We start from the raw sequence: 16,083 nt of genomic DNA, 5'->3' as shown, positions 1-16,083 counted from the left end.
GGTCGACAACTTGGTAAAAATATAAGTTTATTCTGAAACTCTCGTGCTTGGATTAGCTCAACTGAAAATGAGAAGGCAGATAAAAGGTTTTGACTCCTAGATTATTCAACTTAAAAAAGAGGGTCACAAATAGTCCAAGGGTAATCACGTGGTTGTGGGTTTTGGCAGAACCAACAGAATTGAGATCATAACCTCTTTCTGGAAGCAGAAGTCAAAACAGTTAAAGCAAATTCTAGAGCTGCAGTAGAAACCAGGAAAAAAATGTGAAGCGTTTTCTTCTAAATAAGGAGACCGGTGGATAAAGTGTGTTTCTAGATTACATGCTTCAGATTTTTCAAAGGTAAGTTCATTGTCTTTTTCTGTTTTGTTTGGCGGTAACGGGAGGTCTTTCTCTTTTTTTTTTTTCTATCATGAAATTATGAATAAGTCCTTAGGAACCGAATGCCAACCATTGGTGGAGAAACTATTTTGTAAATTAATGGACTATTTGAATGTTTTTGGACATCTGGTATTTAATATTATAAAGATGAAAGCATCTATTTAAAACAGAAGTTTTAAAAAGTATGCAACTGTTATACACTTTCAAGCGAGAAACTGAGTGTAGGAATAAGCTGCAATTTGCTAATAAGTTGTGAAGAACTAAAAATATTAACAATTAACTTTGAAACCTGCATTGTTTTGAAGTTCTTTCCTTTTTTGCACAATAACTTGGGGACATTCTGTATAAACTGTTTTTCTGACTTTGAGACTGTCTACCAAAAACACTTACAGAAATACATATATTTATTGCTCCTGTTTCTGACTCTCAGCCTCCAAGAACTTTAAAAATGAAAGATGATTTTCAGGATTTTTTTTAACTCTGCACCTCATGTATTGAGTCAGAATGTGAAATACGTTGTTTTTCCTTATTACAATGTTATTTTAGATACATGTTGCTTGGCAGTAAATAGAACTTTCAAACTCCTACATTGTAAACATTTGTTCTGAATTTAATAGCCATGGAAGAGGAGAATAATCAGAGTCATTACAATTAGAAACCACCTACTATGTGTATAAAAGGGAATTCATGTAGTTGTAGCCTACTTTTAACTATACTTTAATGATCATGCTGTTAGAGTTGTCCCAATTTTTTCACTTTGCCCCCCTCCACCCAGCACCCCTTTCTCTCCAGGTTCCCCCTGCCTTAGTTCATATCCATGGGTCATGCAAGTGAGTTCTTTGGCTTCACCCTTTCCTATACTATTCTTAACATCCCCCTGTCTATTTTGTTCCTGCCAGTTATGCTTCTTGATCCCTGCACTGTTTCCTCCTTCCCCCTCCCAGCTGATAACTCCTCAAATAATCTCCATAGCTATGATTCTGTTGCTGTTCTGGTTGTTTGCTTAGTTTGTTTTTGTTTTTGTTTTTTAGATTCAGTTGTTGATAATTGTGAGTTTGTTGTCATTTTAGTATTCATAATTTTGATCCTCTTTTTCTTAAATAACTCCCTTTAACATTCCATGTAATAATGGCTTGGTGAATGAACTCCTTTAGCTTTACCTTGTCTGGAAAGCACTTTAGCTGTCCTTCCATTCTAAATGATAGCTTTGCTGGATAAAATAATCTTGGTTGTAGGTCCTTACTTTTCATCACATTGAATACTTCTTGCCATTCCCTTCTAGCCTACAAAGTTTCTTTTGAGAAATCAGCTGATAGTCTTATAGGCACCCCTTTGTAGGTAACTCTTTGCTTTTCTCTTGCTGCTTTTAAGATTCTCTCTTTATCTTTAATCTTTGGCACTTTAATTATGATGTGTCTTGGTGTGGTCCTCTTTAGGTCAAGCTTGTTTGGGGTACTCTGTGCTTCCTGGACTTGTATGTCTATTTCTTTTGCCAAATTAGGAAAGTTTTCCTTCAATATTTTTCCACATAAGTTTTCAATTTCTTGCTCATCCTCTTCTTCTGGTACCCCATGATTTGGATGTTGGTACCTTTAAAGTTGTCCCAGAGGTTCCTATTCCTCTGCTCATTTTTTTTCAATTCTTGTTTCTTCTTTCTGTTCCAGGTGAATATTTATTTCTTACTTTTGTTCCAAATTACTGATTTGAATCCCAGCTTTCTTCCCATCACTGTTGGTTCCCTGTATATATTTTTTCACTTCAATTTGTATAACCTTCATTTCTTCCTTTATTTTGCAGCCATACTCAATCATGCAGCCATACTCAATCATTTCTCTGAGCATGCAGATTACCAATTTTTTAAACTCTGCATCTGATAGGTTGGGTATCTCTGTTTCATTTAGTTCTTTTCCTGGGGTTTTGTTCTGTCCTTTCATTTGGGCCATATTTCTTTGCCTCTTCAATCTGGCAGCCTCCCTGTGTTTGTTTTCATGTATTAGGTAGAGCTGCTTTGACTCTGTGTCTTGGTAGAATGGTCTAATATAGTGGGTGTCCTGTAGGGTCCAGTGGCACAGCCTCCCCTACCAACCAAGCTGGGTACTTGAGGTACTCAGCTTCATGTAGGCTGAGTACACCCTCCTCTTGTAGTTGAGCCTTGGTTGCTCTTGGAAGATCAATGGGAGGGATTTACCCAGGCCAGTCAGCTGCAAGGGCTGGCTGTGACCACTGACCACCGACCACCAACCTCTGCCCTCCGTGGAGGGCCAGCTGCTCAGAGACAGGGTGGTGGTGCTCCAGTGTGGTCTGTTGCTGTCCACCGGGTGCATTGGCCCAGAGTTTCCCAGGTGGTACAGGCCAAGGTCAGCCCCCACCTGTATTTTTCCTGGGAAACCCTGCCTGAGCTATAAAGTGATCTGAGGTGGCTGCTACTTGTACTGGGCTTGGAGATTCCTAGATGAGGCCAAGCTATGAACCTAGGCTGGCTGCTGCTAGTGTCAGGCCTGGGGCTCACTGAGGCCAGCTGTTGCTTGTTAGAGAGGATTTAAAAGGTTGTGAAGCAGGAGCCAAGATGAGCCATTCATATGCAAAGGCAGTTCTGGTAGGCCTGTAAATTGAGTGGCGTCTCTGGCAATCTCCAAGGCAGGTCAAATAGTGTTAGCCAGGTTGGTGGAGTCTCGGTTATGGCACCAGCTCGCCAGCTCTGTGGGAGGACAGTTTAGAAAAGAGACCGTGTCCTCTGCTTGTTTTGATGCCAGACACTTCAGTTTCTCCCTATATTCCACCGGTGCCTTTCAAGCTGCTACCCCGATACTAGAGCTCAGAGGGAGTCAGTCTGAGTAGGTGAGTCCATGGGTGTGTTCTTTAAAAGGAACTGCTTGGGGCTCCAGCAGTTTCTTCCACCAACTCGATCCCCACTGGTTTTTGAAGCCAGAAGTTGTGGGGACTTCTCTTCCTGGCACTGGAACCCTGGGCTGGGGGGCCTGGTGTGGGTTGGGACTCCTCACTCCCGAGACATCCCTCTCAAATTTTTATCGACCACATGTTGGTGAGAGACCAACCTGTTTTGTAGCTGTGCCCCTCCTACCCATCTCGATGGTTGTGGTTTCTTTAATTCCATAGTTGTCAACTTGATTTCTGTTGGTTCTGGCTGATGGTTGTTCTATATTTTAGTTGTAATTTTGATGTGGCATTTTGATAAACTATGGAACATCACGTAGATTCAGGGAAAATAAAGGAGGCAATACTAATTCCCAATGGAAAACCTAAGGGGGTGGAGCCAGACTGCCATGTTCACACTACCCTGGGCTGTGGCTGACCCCACAGAGAGGAGATCACCTGCTTGGTCAGTGTACCCACTTGCACAACCCTGCACAGTCCCCTTAAAATGGACTACTCCGAATTCTTTGCACTGGGCACAGTCTATGGGGATCCTCAACCCCCTCTCACTGGACAACCTGACTTAATGCTTCTTTTTTCCTGGGAACTCTTCCTCCCTCCAAATATCATCATTCCATGGGTTTTCTAAGCTCTTCCCTTGGTCCACTTCTGCCTCAACTTGCCTCTTGGCCTCCTTAAGCAGCTGTGTGTGGGTTCTTCCTCTGGTGATGCTCTCTGCAGCTGTCTTGGCTAATTTGCCTCCCACTGGAACTGGCTTCTGGACCCATTTCTTGAGCTTTGTTTCCAGGAAAAATGAGCGTCATCTTGTTCCACAAATGGAATGAGAGCTTTAGGTGGGGCACACCCGCTCATTACCACAATGGAACAGTTCACGGCAACCGCGTGGTTTCTATCCCTGGCCCACCTGGTGTACACAGAGAGTGGGGAGACCACTGGTCCCAAATTCAGGACTGAAGAGCCAGACTCAGGGTGAGATTCTGCTCTGTGCACAAAAGTCCTGACCCGTTCTTCCAAGTCACCTGGCATGCCTCCCAAAAAGCCGGTGATCATTCCAGAATCTCTTTACTTTTTAAAGGTCAACTTAGATGCAGCATTTCCTCCTGCAATGAAGGTCTTTGTAAGCACTCAAGTCCCACAGTTTTCAGGACAGGCGCAGTGAACCATATTGTGTAATATTGCTTGATTATGGCGATGGAAAGAGGTGGTGTTATTGGTGTACCTGAAGACATCTCCTTCTAGGAGGTGTTTTGTGTCCTTGGTGTAAAAAAAAAAAGTGTGTATGCATTCCCCTACCTAATCCTCATGACCACTGCTCCAACACACACACACACACACACACACACACACACACACACACACACACACACACACATCTATGATGTTTGCTCAAGGGTGAATGTGCTGAAACTGTGATTTGCTGCTTGTACCTGGGGGAGGGGTGTGGTCTGCCTCTGCACTCCTGGTATAATAAATATTTATATTCTTTTAGTGGTTACAGAAGAATAAGGCTGCCCTCCACAGACAATTTTAGGTAGAGTCCATGGAATGTTTTTACAATGAACTATCTTACACACAAGCCAACGGGCCCTGGGTGTTTAATCCAGCTAAAACCTATTCAAGCCCACCCAGTTCATAGGGACTCTCTACCCTCCATCTCAAGCCCAAGGTCAAATACATGACAGCCTCTCCATAGGAGCCTCTATAATATATTGGCAAATCTAATTAACTACATATATGGTTAAAACCAATCTAATTTATGTATACTTTAAATTAAAGATTAAGCCAAATTTCAATAATAACCACAATGCTCAGGGTTACAATTCAGCAAAGGTAATGTATCAAGAATTTTTTTTTTTTTAATGAAGGGATATGTTTTCATTAAAAAGAAAAGATAGTTCCCAAGGAAAGTCCCAAATTTGAGAGTAACCATTAAAAGAATATAAATATTTTTATACCTTTGGGACAGGAAGGAAAACATGGAGAGGGGGAAAGAAAACTTGATAAATTTCAATAGAAGGTAAGAATGTGGACAAAACTAGAAACAAACAAAAAAAAGCAGGTTTAACATGAGAATAAAACACAGTGAAAGATACTCCAAAACAAGAATTTATACATGATTAAATCCACCTCTTAAAAATATAGCACTGCTCAGTTTCAATTTTTAAAAATGTAGTAACTATGAATTTTATATACATTCATCATTTAAAAATTCAGCAGAAGGTTAAAAATAAGGAATGAATAGAGCTACATTAGGTACATTTTAAGCCAAAGGAACCTCATGTCTCTGCAATAAAGCAATGTTTTACTCACTGAATTACTTAGCCTTTAAATGCATGAACTAAAACCTAAAGAGATAAAATATGAAATTGGCAAACTTATATCAACATGGAAAATTTTAATAGAATTATTCCATGAAATAATTAATTTTATAAATATAATGTAGAAAACGATGCTGAAGACTTGAAGGACAAAACTTAAATGATTCAACAGCTGTATACAAAACAACCTACAAAGAGATATACATTTATTTCAAGTACACATGGACTATTTCCAAATATTAAAATCGGCTGCACCCCCAAGAACGTCTCCGAGAAATAATATCTTCCAGAGTAGTATATAGTTCCTCTGACTGCAGCAAGAGTAAGTTGGAATTTGAAAATAGTCACTAAAACCAAAGAAACATCAGTGTTGCAGAAGCTAAATAGGCAATCCTAAGTTCTAACCATACCTGTGGTCTAACACCATATTTATGTTGCATGGCAAAAAAAAAAAAAAAAAGTAACAAATAGCATACAACAATAATCATCTATAGCTGGAGTGCCTGAGGTAATTGGAAGGCGGTTCTGCTGATCTCGCATGGGCTTGCTCCCCTCCCTGTGACTTCGCTGTCCTCGGATGTGGACGGCTCTCTCCTGGGGTGACTGGGCTGATTCGACTCTTTCATGGGCCTTTCATCCTCCAGAGCTCCGATACGCTCTCACAGCAGTGGACGGGCCACAGAAAGAAGCAGATACGCTCAAAACCTTGTAAAATCTAGCCTCAGAAGTGGAACATCGTGACTTCCACCCCCTTCTACCAGTTGACGTGACAGTCTGCTTTAATGGAAGGAACTCCAACGTTACCAGACAAAGGGTGTGGGACACAAATCGAGGGGACAAATTGGGACCCCTGTGTTAAATAAGAGTGGTCAGAAGTGGGCACCCTTGTCTTGTTCCTGATCTTAGAGGAAAAGCTTTCAACCTTTCACCATTGGCTGTGATGGTAACTGTGAACTTGTATATGGCCTTTATTATGTTGATGTATATTTCTTCCATATCTAGTTTTTTGAGGGTTTTTATCATGAAAGGATGGTATTTTGTCAAATGCTCTTTTTGTGATAGGGGCTCTGAAGGAAACAAAGCACTGGGATTAGGGTTATGGTTAGGGTTAGGGTTAGGGTTAGGGGTTAGGGTTAGGGTTAGGGTTAGGGCTAGGGTTAGGGTTAGACTCGGGCTCTAGCATCCTGGGGCTACCAGAAACACTACTTCTCCTTGACTCAAGGATAAAGAAAATATACAGGGAAAGCTGCACTCCCCAGGCACTTCGTACTGGAGAAAATCATCTCGTCTGAGCACCAGGGCTAAGAAAATATATTCTCCAGGCACCAGACATGTGAACCCCTGTGTTACCAGGAAGTTGGTCTCTTCTTGATATCTCTCCAGGTCCCTCTCCTGATGATGCTTTACAAAATGCCAGCTGGCGAAGGAAAATATCTACAGGGCCCAGATCCATCTTTATACAGCAGGCTGTGAAGGGAGAATTTGGAGCTGAGAGGCAATAAATTGGTAGCTGGCATAGTGTGTAACAACAACAACAAAAAAAAATAATGGAGTAAAAGTGGGGGGCAGGGCAGGTACTGGTAGTAAAATGCTAACTGTGGAACCTTCCGATGCTAAGCACTCATTCCAAACACTGAGGTTATCAGGGACTTGTTTTTGTGTTTGCGGGATCTTTCTCCTCATTAAGGCCTTTGCATTTACTTATACTTCTTCTTTTTTTCTTATTTAACAGGGCAAAATGAATAAGAGAGAGAGAAGTGTGTGTCAACAAACTTGGGCATTATTATGCAAGAACTTCCTTAAAAAATGGAGAATGAAAAGAGAGCTTTTGATGGTAGGATCCAATATCTGTGTATCTTTGCATTTATGATAAGAAAGTGGACGTTCCTGGGGAGGTATCTCTGCTTTGTTTGTTTCCCCTTTAAAAAAAAAAAAAAAAACCCTTTCTACAACAGAAGGTTGTTCCTCGAATTACCGATCTTTCTCAAGGTATTTAATTAACACAGACTTGTAGTTGGAGATCTGCCAGCACTCAAATTGGTGAGCAAAAGAGAAGCCAATACATGTTTAAAAGTCTATGGTCACACTTCTTACCAGTGTTCCCATGCACGGATACTTGGGCTAAAATACTGGTATTCTGAAGATGTGGTAAACAAATCAACCCACAGAAATAGATAACTGGCATTTTCTCCTTGAAACCTTTCTCTTTTTAAAAGAGTGAATCATTCTCTTTAAAAATAGTGAACCATTTGGAAATGTGATTAATGCCAAGATGAAAAATAAGTATTAGAACTTGTAATCATTCCAAATAATAAAACTCCTGGTTAAACTCTGGAATCTTTTTAAAATCAGATAGGTATAGGTAAGTAGCATTTTTAACTGGATTGGAATTTTACTGAATATCTATTGTGAAGTGTTTTCTACAATCACATGTTTAGGAAATAGAATGATTTCTTATTGGAATTTTTTAAGTGACTAGTATTGGTCACTAACAGATAGTGTTCCTCAGCTCACCAGCATGCTGTTGAGTTTCCAATACTGGAATCAATATGTTACCATTAACTGAACAATGCATGGCGGCTGTCTCTTGTAACACAGAAAGTTTCAGCAGAATCACATCCAATACAGCAGACCTTGGAGGTGCTGCCGGTCCAGTCCCAGACCCCTGTAATTATGCGAGTATGGCAATAAAGCTAGTCATAGTCTTTCGGCAGGTGGAGGGTCTCGACTTCGATTTGTAAAAAAACAAAGCACCACCTATGAGGTCAGTAAGGCAGAGCACACTAACACAAGGGCTCCCCGTATAGGATGAGGCAGTCACTGCGGTCGTAGCAGCTGAGGATAACGTATAATGGCTTGCCACTGTGGCCTCTCATATTTGCATGTTCAGTGCATGCTTTCGACAGGTGCTGTGGATCAGAACGTTTTAATTCCTAGTGATAACTCACTGGGATGGCAGAGACTGCTGAAATTTGTACTGTCCGTATTTTGAGTGGTTTATTGTTAGGTTTGTGCCTGGAAGAAGGGAGGAGTCGGGTGGATCAGTTTGAAGCCTTTATGGAACGATGTTCAAGCAGGTGGCTGAGTCCGAGCAGACTGTAGCACCAAGGGAAGACACAGAGGGATTTTTAAGGGCTTGGAACAAACCTTCAGGGCAATGGGTCACCCTGCCGGTCAGCTCCAGAGTCCAGGGTATAGAACAATGTCCCTTGACAAGGGGTGGCTGTCAGGAAACTTACGGTCCTTGTTTCTGGGAAATGATTAAGGGAGGGGGCAGTGGGGTGTAACCCGTTCTCAGCAGGATGTGGCACCTGTGCCTTAGTCACCTCTGTGAATGGGGAACCTCGTGATCGGGTGCATGGCCAGTGATGCAGACCCTCTTTGTTTCAGCACAGGTGGTGGCTCAGGTCCTGTGTGACTTCAGGCCACAGCTCCCAAGGACACAGTGACCACTGGCTGTAGCCTGTTTTGCAAGGCCTGACTCAGGGGACAGGTTATAGAGCAGGCAACATGGGGTCTCTGGCCCTGACATTTATGATGTGGGATATATTGAAATTAGAAAAGTGAACCAGACAAATGTATGACCAAATGATTATGGATGACTAATTTGAAATCATCATTTTCTCATTTTTTTCTCTCTCTTGCATTGTGTAGGAATTGCTGTGCACATTGCTCCTACTAATTTTTTTGTACCTATGTCCTCATCATCATGAAATTAAAGATTTTTCTTCAGCGCCTACAATGGACCTAGGACGGGTAGATTCATATAACCAATCTAAATTTGCTATTGCATACACACCTTCCACTAATGCAACCCAACAGATTATGAATAAAGTTGTCTCGGCCTCCTTTGTAAACGGTGAGTTTTCTAGCAACCTAAGAGGAATCTCTGATGTCAATGTTTGCTTCATTTGACTGCAGATGGATGCATTTAATTTGCATTTCAGTTGATAAACTGTATCAGTTGTCACAATTTCTAGATTATGTATAATATGGATCTAATTTTCCTTTATTTGTAGTAAGAGGCCATCGCTCAATATCTAAGTCAAAACTGTGGATGTATTTCTTGCCAAGCAAGGTATTACCACTTGGGAGTGCACAGTCTTTCAAAAAAAAAATCTGCTGATCTTGTGTAGGGTTTAGGGATGCACAGAGCACACAAATAGGGAGATGCTAAAGAGTAGGGGTGCTTGGCAATCTGTTGACTTGTAACTGTGGAAGCTTTGCTACTAGAATGAGGCTGCAGCTCAAGTATTTGCTTGTTATTATCTACAAAAAACAACCAGTGTTTTCTCTTCTTAAATTTGAAGATAGGACTCTTATCCTCACCTATTACTAACAAAAAAGATTGTCTTACTCTATTTGAAAATTCTATCAACGAGTATTTTGTGTTTCAAGTTTTTCCCCGTCAGTGTTAAGATACTGACCAATGAAAACTAAGACGAGCATTCTTATTTTCAAGATCACGTCTGTAACCATTTCCTGAAATTTGAGGAGAAGGAGCCTAGTGCAGAGGCAAGAGAACTGGACTGAGAGTCGGAACACGTGACTGAAGTAGTTCTGCATTAGGCCTATAGGATGTTTTACAAGTAGTCATCATGTCTGAGTCTCACTACCACCATATTCAAACTAAGGGTGTCGATACTATGTTTTTCATGAATATTTCAGTTGAGAGTGAGAGAATCCTGAGGCATCTTGTCTTAAGGAAAAGGGGCATCTTTGGTATAGCTTAAAGAAAAAAAGTATCAGTGCCCCGCTAGAGAGAGGAGTGTCACCAACAGAGGAAGAAATGTCTCTGCTTCTCAAGTCTATAGTAACACGGGCTACCTTCATTCACAGGTTGGCTCTCCCTAAACAGATGCAGAGTTGGTCTTCAGAACGTCTAGTTTTAAGCCCTACCACATAAACAATTCCAGAGAAAAGAATACAGATCTTTCCCAACAGTTCAAAATAATTTCAGAGATTATACCCACTGAAACCAATAGTCTGCTTTAGATTAGTCTTCATCTTGGTCATTCAAAAACTAATCTCATTGGATAGGGGGATAAAATGTTGCCATGGCTCATTGGTTGGGTTCCCAGGTCAACCTGTGAATTCCGTCCAAATCACGTGGTGTGTGAATGGAAGAGGGGTAGCATCCTGGGTGAATTTTAGGGTGTTTACTAGAAGGAGGACTGAATGTCAGGCAAATAAAAACAACAGATTTTGTTTGTTTGTTACAAATGCAAATGCACACTTCAAAGGGGGATCTATGGTGATTGCCCCATGAATGTGAGCTTAAATTTAAAAGCAGCTTACTGCTTACACTACTTTGTGAATATACTGAAAACCATGAAATTGCACAGGGTAAAAGGATGAAGTTTATGAAATTAAATCTCAGGTTTTAAAAAGAATTTAAAAACATGACTTAGAAGGTACTCAGTATTAATTTTAGGCACCATAATTGCCTACCCAAGAGTGTTATTGTTAGGGAAACCCATGACTCTTGCTCTATCCAATCACTGGAAGTTATATATATATATATATATATATATATATGTATATGTGTGTGTGTGTATGTATATATATATATATATATATTTTTTTTTTTCGGTCAACCTCTGTTCACAACTCCACTCTAGCCTAGGTAACCATTAACGTTGTGTTTGGATTCTGACCCCTTACCTGAATTCAGTACCCAGAAGTCCACCCACTCTATAGTCTGTGTTCAGGCCCTGTCATTTGGAGCTTCTGTGACCACAGTTCCAGATTACGTGGGACTTCTCCTTCTTGTCCTTGCTGTCCTACACACAGGCTAGGTGGATGGATGTAGACATCCCAAGCTTTTCCCTGGTACCTCACCAAACATCACACCATTACTTCCACTTGAATCTGAATGTCTACAGTAAGCATCTTGCCTGAAAACACTGAATCCAGTTTTGATTTAAGATCTTAACCCGATCTGACTGTCCACATAAAGCCTAGTCTGTCAGTCTGTCCTGAGATGTGTTGGCTCTCACCCTGTTTCACAGTGTCTTCCTGAGGGTCCCAATGTCATGAATTTGTGCTTCTCAACAACCCCTTTCTTAAAATCACAGGCAATCATGATAATAAAAATTCATTAAATGACTACTGTGTGAGATCTTCACATAGAGTTTGTCTTTACAATGAATGTGTTATTGTCTTTATTTTACATGTAAGGTAATTGTAATTATGATATAAATATTCACTAAATCTACTATATCCTAGGTTTTAAGAGATTTTATTCTCTAGTAATAGAATATTATTCTGTAATAATAATAGTATTATTCTATATTATACTTATCTGTATTATATATTAATGTTCTGTCCTACTAATAATTGATATTGCTACGGTCATTTTATAAACATGGAAGTTGAAAAACAAATATTAAGTTTGCTCATGATTGTACATATTTAAGGAATAGATAGATTTCAGGGCAAAAGAAAAGTTAATTCTATCAAAATACATGCTGCCACTCCCTCCACTTTTATATTTGACATCCCCACCCCAATTTAGAAATTTTCATGTATTTTTTCTCATTTTTCAGTCTAAATAAAATATCTGTGTGGCATTGAACACTATATTAACAAAAGACAGGGATTATTTTAGTGATATTGACATAGTCACTCAACATATTTTTTAAGTTTTCACCTTTATTTTTCAGTATATTAACCATACTGAGAGGGTTGTTAAAGAAAAATGAAATTATATAGTGATTTCTACCTGATATAGACCAGTACTTAATTGTGATTTAAATATATCCATATATGCTACTATTTTAAATTTACTGTTATGATAGTTCTTCTGTAAATAGTTTAATTGGTACAGTATATTATATGTAGTTGAAATTGGTTCAATATTCCAACGTGTGAAAATAACTAATCTTCATGTATGCCTTCTGATTATATACTATCTGGATAACATTTTAGAAATGTCTCTCCCCAACCTCTACTGTGTCTGACTTACTTCAAGTCAATATTTGATTTCATTTTATTTCCATTAAAAGCAATTGAACATGAAACCTGAGGTTAGTCTCCTAGTAATTTACTAACAATAATATTTCCTTCTTATAATGGCAGATAAAGAAGTCTTTGGACTGTCTGATGAAGAAAGTATTTATGAATTTGTAAGAAGTTATCATGCGGCAATAATAAGCCTCATCTTTACTAATACTTTCTCATATAATTTGAAATTCTCATCAGGAGAAGGAGTTCCATCAAGGAAGGAACACAAGGACCATACAGGTAACTTTCTAGCTGTACAATTTCACTACTTGGGAAGAGATGGTAGTACAGTGAATTTTAAAATCCTTATTTGTCATGGTGATGTCAAAAGGTCAATCAACACATTTCAAAAATGTTCATTGACTTTGGGGTACATTAACATACTGTATAAGATAGTGGTTTTAAATATATTCATATTTCCATATATACATACATGTACAGATATACTTGTATACATGTGAGTATATGTAATACATTATTGTTAAAGGAAGATAAAGTTGTTTATGAATAAAATAGAACAAACTTCCCTGTAAATGCTTGAGCAAGCTTACATGAAAGTGAAGAAAACACTCAAGAGTCCCACAGGAAGGGGGCATCAGATTCGGAGGGACCCATGCTTAATGCTCTAGGATTTTGCTAATCTCACTAACCAAGAGGTTTAGGTTTCGGTAGCTACATGAGGACAAGTGAGTTTACGTGAGGTGGAGATTCCTGTATTCATTTGGAACCTGGGGAAGCTATACCCTCGGTGAAAGAGTAGACGAGAAAAACATTACCTATTGGCAAAGGAAGAACAAATGGAAGTTTGTTTGTCTTATCATGGCCTTTGGGTGACAAAAAGCATTCCCGCAGGAGAATTTGTAGCTCTCAGTCCACCTGACCTTGAGGTTGGGATTCTTCTTATCCATCTCAACTGCTTGTTCTGAGAAATCCCAATAACAAATATAAAATAAGGGAAGTGAACCTTGATTGCTCAGGCACTGGATTGCTCAGCAAAAGAGCTTATAAATCTCCTATAGTAAAATGCAACTTCAAATTAGGCCAAATATCTTTGAATATTAACATACAGTCCAATATGAAAAGTCAAAGTACCATAAGTGAGAGGAGAACCGACAAAGAAGGAAACATCTTTCCAAGTAGAATGATAAAACTAAGAATATAAAATAAGCATATCTAAAATGTTTTTAAAAATAAATAATAGACTCAACGACACAAGAAAAGGAAAAGAAATTGTAAGAAACGGTGCTAATAGCAACTAAAATTTTCTTGGGAGGAAATTAGTTCTAATGAAAATAAGATCATTATCATGATAAAAGTATAAAACTTAATTTTAAAAGACCCAAATAAATAGAAGGATATACCATGTTCCTAGACACATCTCTTATAGACATTGTATTCGTTTTCTACAGGTATGTAACAAATCATCGCAAACAATACTTGTTGGTTAGCTCACAGTTCTGTAGTTGGGCAGGCCTGGCTGGGTCTCTGCTTAGGTTGTCACTGGCTAAAATAAAAGTAACGGCCAGGATTAATTCATATCTTAGGGCTCTTGGGAAGAACCCACTTCAAAGATCATTCATGCTGTGGGACTGAGTTGCTCGTGTCTTTCCTGATCATCAGGTGGAGGTGCTTCTCAATAATTAAAGACCACTTCCTGGTTTTTGCGTGGGAACGACTCCATCTTCAAAGTTGGCAATGGCACAATAAATCTTTCTTTCAAATTTTTCAGACTTCCCCTTCTGCCATCAGCTAGAGAAAACTGATTTAAAGATCAAGCGAACAAACTGAACTAACACACAAAATAGACAGACTTATAGATAGAGAGCAGGATAACAGATATTGGTGGTGGGAGGGGCGGTTAGGGGGTGGAGGAATCAAGCAGAAAGGAAAAAATGCTCATGGACATGAACAACAGTGTGGTGATTTTAGGGGAGAGGGGAGAGATGAGGGGGTTAAATGGTAATGGAAAAAAATACAATTTAAAAAAAACATAAAAAGAAAAGATCTTGTGTGATTAGATTAGCCCACTTAAACAATCTCCTAAGGTCAGTTTGCCTTGTAATACAATCATGGGATTGGTACATCCTCATATTCACAGGTCCCACCCACACATAAAGGAGAGGGTATTATATAAAAGCAAAAGGTTATTTTTCAAGTTCTGCTTACTGAAGATGTGAATTTCTGCCCAGATTTCTCCAAAGACCCATTCTACTTTCAATCAAAATCATAATAGATCTTTTCATATAAATTGATACATTTATTCTAAAATACACCCCTTCGAAAGGCACAGAATATCCAAGATGTTCTTTAAAAAGAATGAAGTTAAGAATTAAGACAATGTTCTACTACCATAGTAATAGACGGATAGATCAGTGAAGCAGAAGAAAGCTTTGACAAAAACTTGAAAATGATCATTTAACTGAGAAGACACTGCAGGTCAGTGCTAGGAAAATTGTCTCTCCACAAAGAGCAAAATGAAATTATCTCACATGAAACAACCAATCCCGGTAAAGAATTAAAGGAGAAAACAACAAGCCTATAAACCTTTTGGAAGTCAATATAAGACTATATAATGGTAGGACAGAAAATCATTTCTTAAACAAAACAAAAAATATGTGATCTATAAAATAAAAAGATTGATAAATTTAACTAGACCCAAATTAAGGAATTCTCTTTATCAAAAGACACCATAGAGCCCTGGCTGGGTAGCTCAGTTGGTTGGAGCATTGTCCCAATACAGCAAGGTGGCAGGTTCCATCTCTGGTCAGAACACATATGAGAGTCAACCAATGAATCCATCAATGAATGGGACAACAAATCAACGTTTCTCTCTCCATCTCTTCCTTACTGTCTCTCTCTCTCTCTCTCTCCCACTGCCCCCACCACCGCCACACACACACACAAGCTCCCAGGGCCCCGCTTTTGCTTGTTTCCTGAGCCCATTTCTTCGATGGCTCACTTCTCCTACCTCTGTGACTTTCTAAATAAACTTTCTCTTATAATAAAAAAAATTTTAAAGACTTGCAGCCTATACTCTTCTCCTTCCTGAGGGTACAGAATAGTTAAGTTTTGTAGCTATAAGCAGATACTTAGACGCAAGACATTGAAAAGTAGATGTGACCTCTATAACATTTTTTTATTGGCTTCTGCAAGCTAGATAGTCATGTTTAATAGGTAACGCAGCTACCAGTTGGAGGAAACACCATGATCTTGGAACCTTTAGTCTTATGTGGAATAGAGGACCCCTACCTCTTCTTCCCAAGATCTATTTTGAATTTGTAGCTTGAGTGAGTAATGGACCATTTCTGTGATAAGCCATTTGAGATTTGGGGCCTGTTTGTCACTGAAGCATATAGTAGGCTATCCTAATGATACGCACATATTCACAAGAAGACATAAATAAGGATTTTCACAACAGCAGCTTTCTTTTTGTAATATTAAAAAGAAAAAGGGAACTAACCAAATTTTCATCAACAGGAAAATGTA

The 16,083-nt window shown here is 39.2% G+C and overlaps 1 protein-coding gene across 1 annotated transcript in view; it reads left to right on the top strand.

The window, feature by feature from the left end:
- The first annotated feature begins 212 nt into the window (after window positions 1–212).
- Window positions 213–16,083, top strand: part of LOC149998868 (ABC-type organic anion transporter ABCA8-like) — a 65,361-nt gene continuing 49,490 nt past the window's right edge. The window contains exons 1-4 of the mRNA XM_090257310.1: window positions 213–340; window positions 7,325–7,426; window positions 9,247–9,451; window positions 12,673–12,837. Coding sequence (XP_090113436.1) covers window positions 7,331–7,426; window positions 9,247–9,451; window positions 12,673–12,837 — 466 coding nt within the window. The 5' untranslated portion in view covers window positions 213–340; window positions 7,325–7,330. The remainder of the gene's footprint in view (window positions 341–7,324; window positions 7,427–9,246; window positions 9,452–12,672; window positions 12,838–16,083) is intronic.

This window comes from Furipterus horrens, unplaced genomic scaffold, assembly GCF_987537825.1.
Source record: "Furipterus horrens unplaced genomic scaffold, mFurHor1.1.pri manual_scaffold_11, whole genome shotgun sequence".
NCBI classification, from domain to species: Eukaryota; Metazoa; Chordata; class Mammalia; order Chiroptera; family Furipteridae; genus Furipterus; species Furipterus horrens.
The sequence above is the reverse complement of the archived record's forward strand: the minus strand, read 5'-3'. Positions and strand labels throughout refer to the sequence as shown.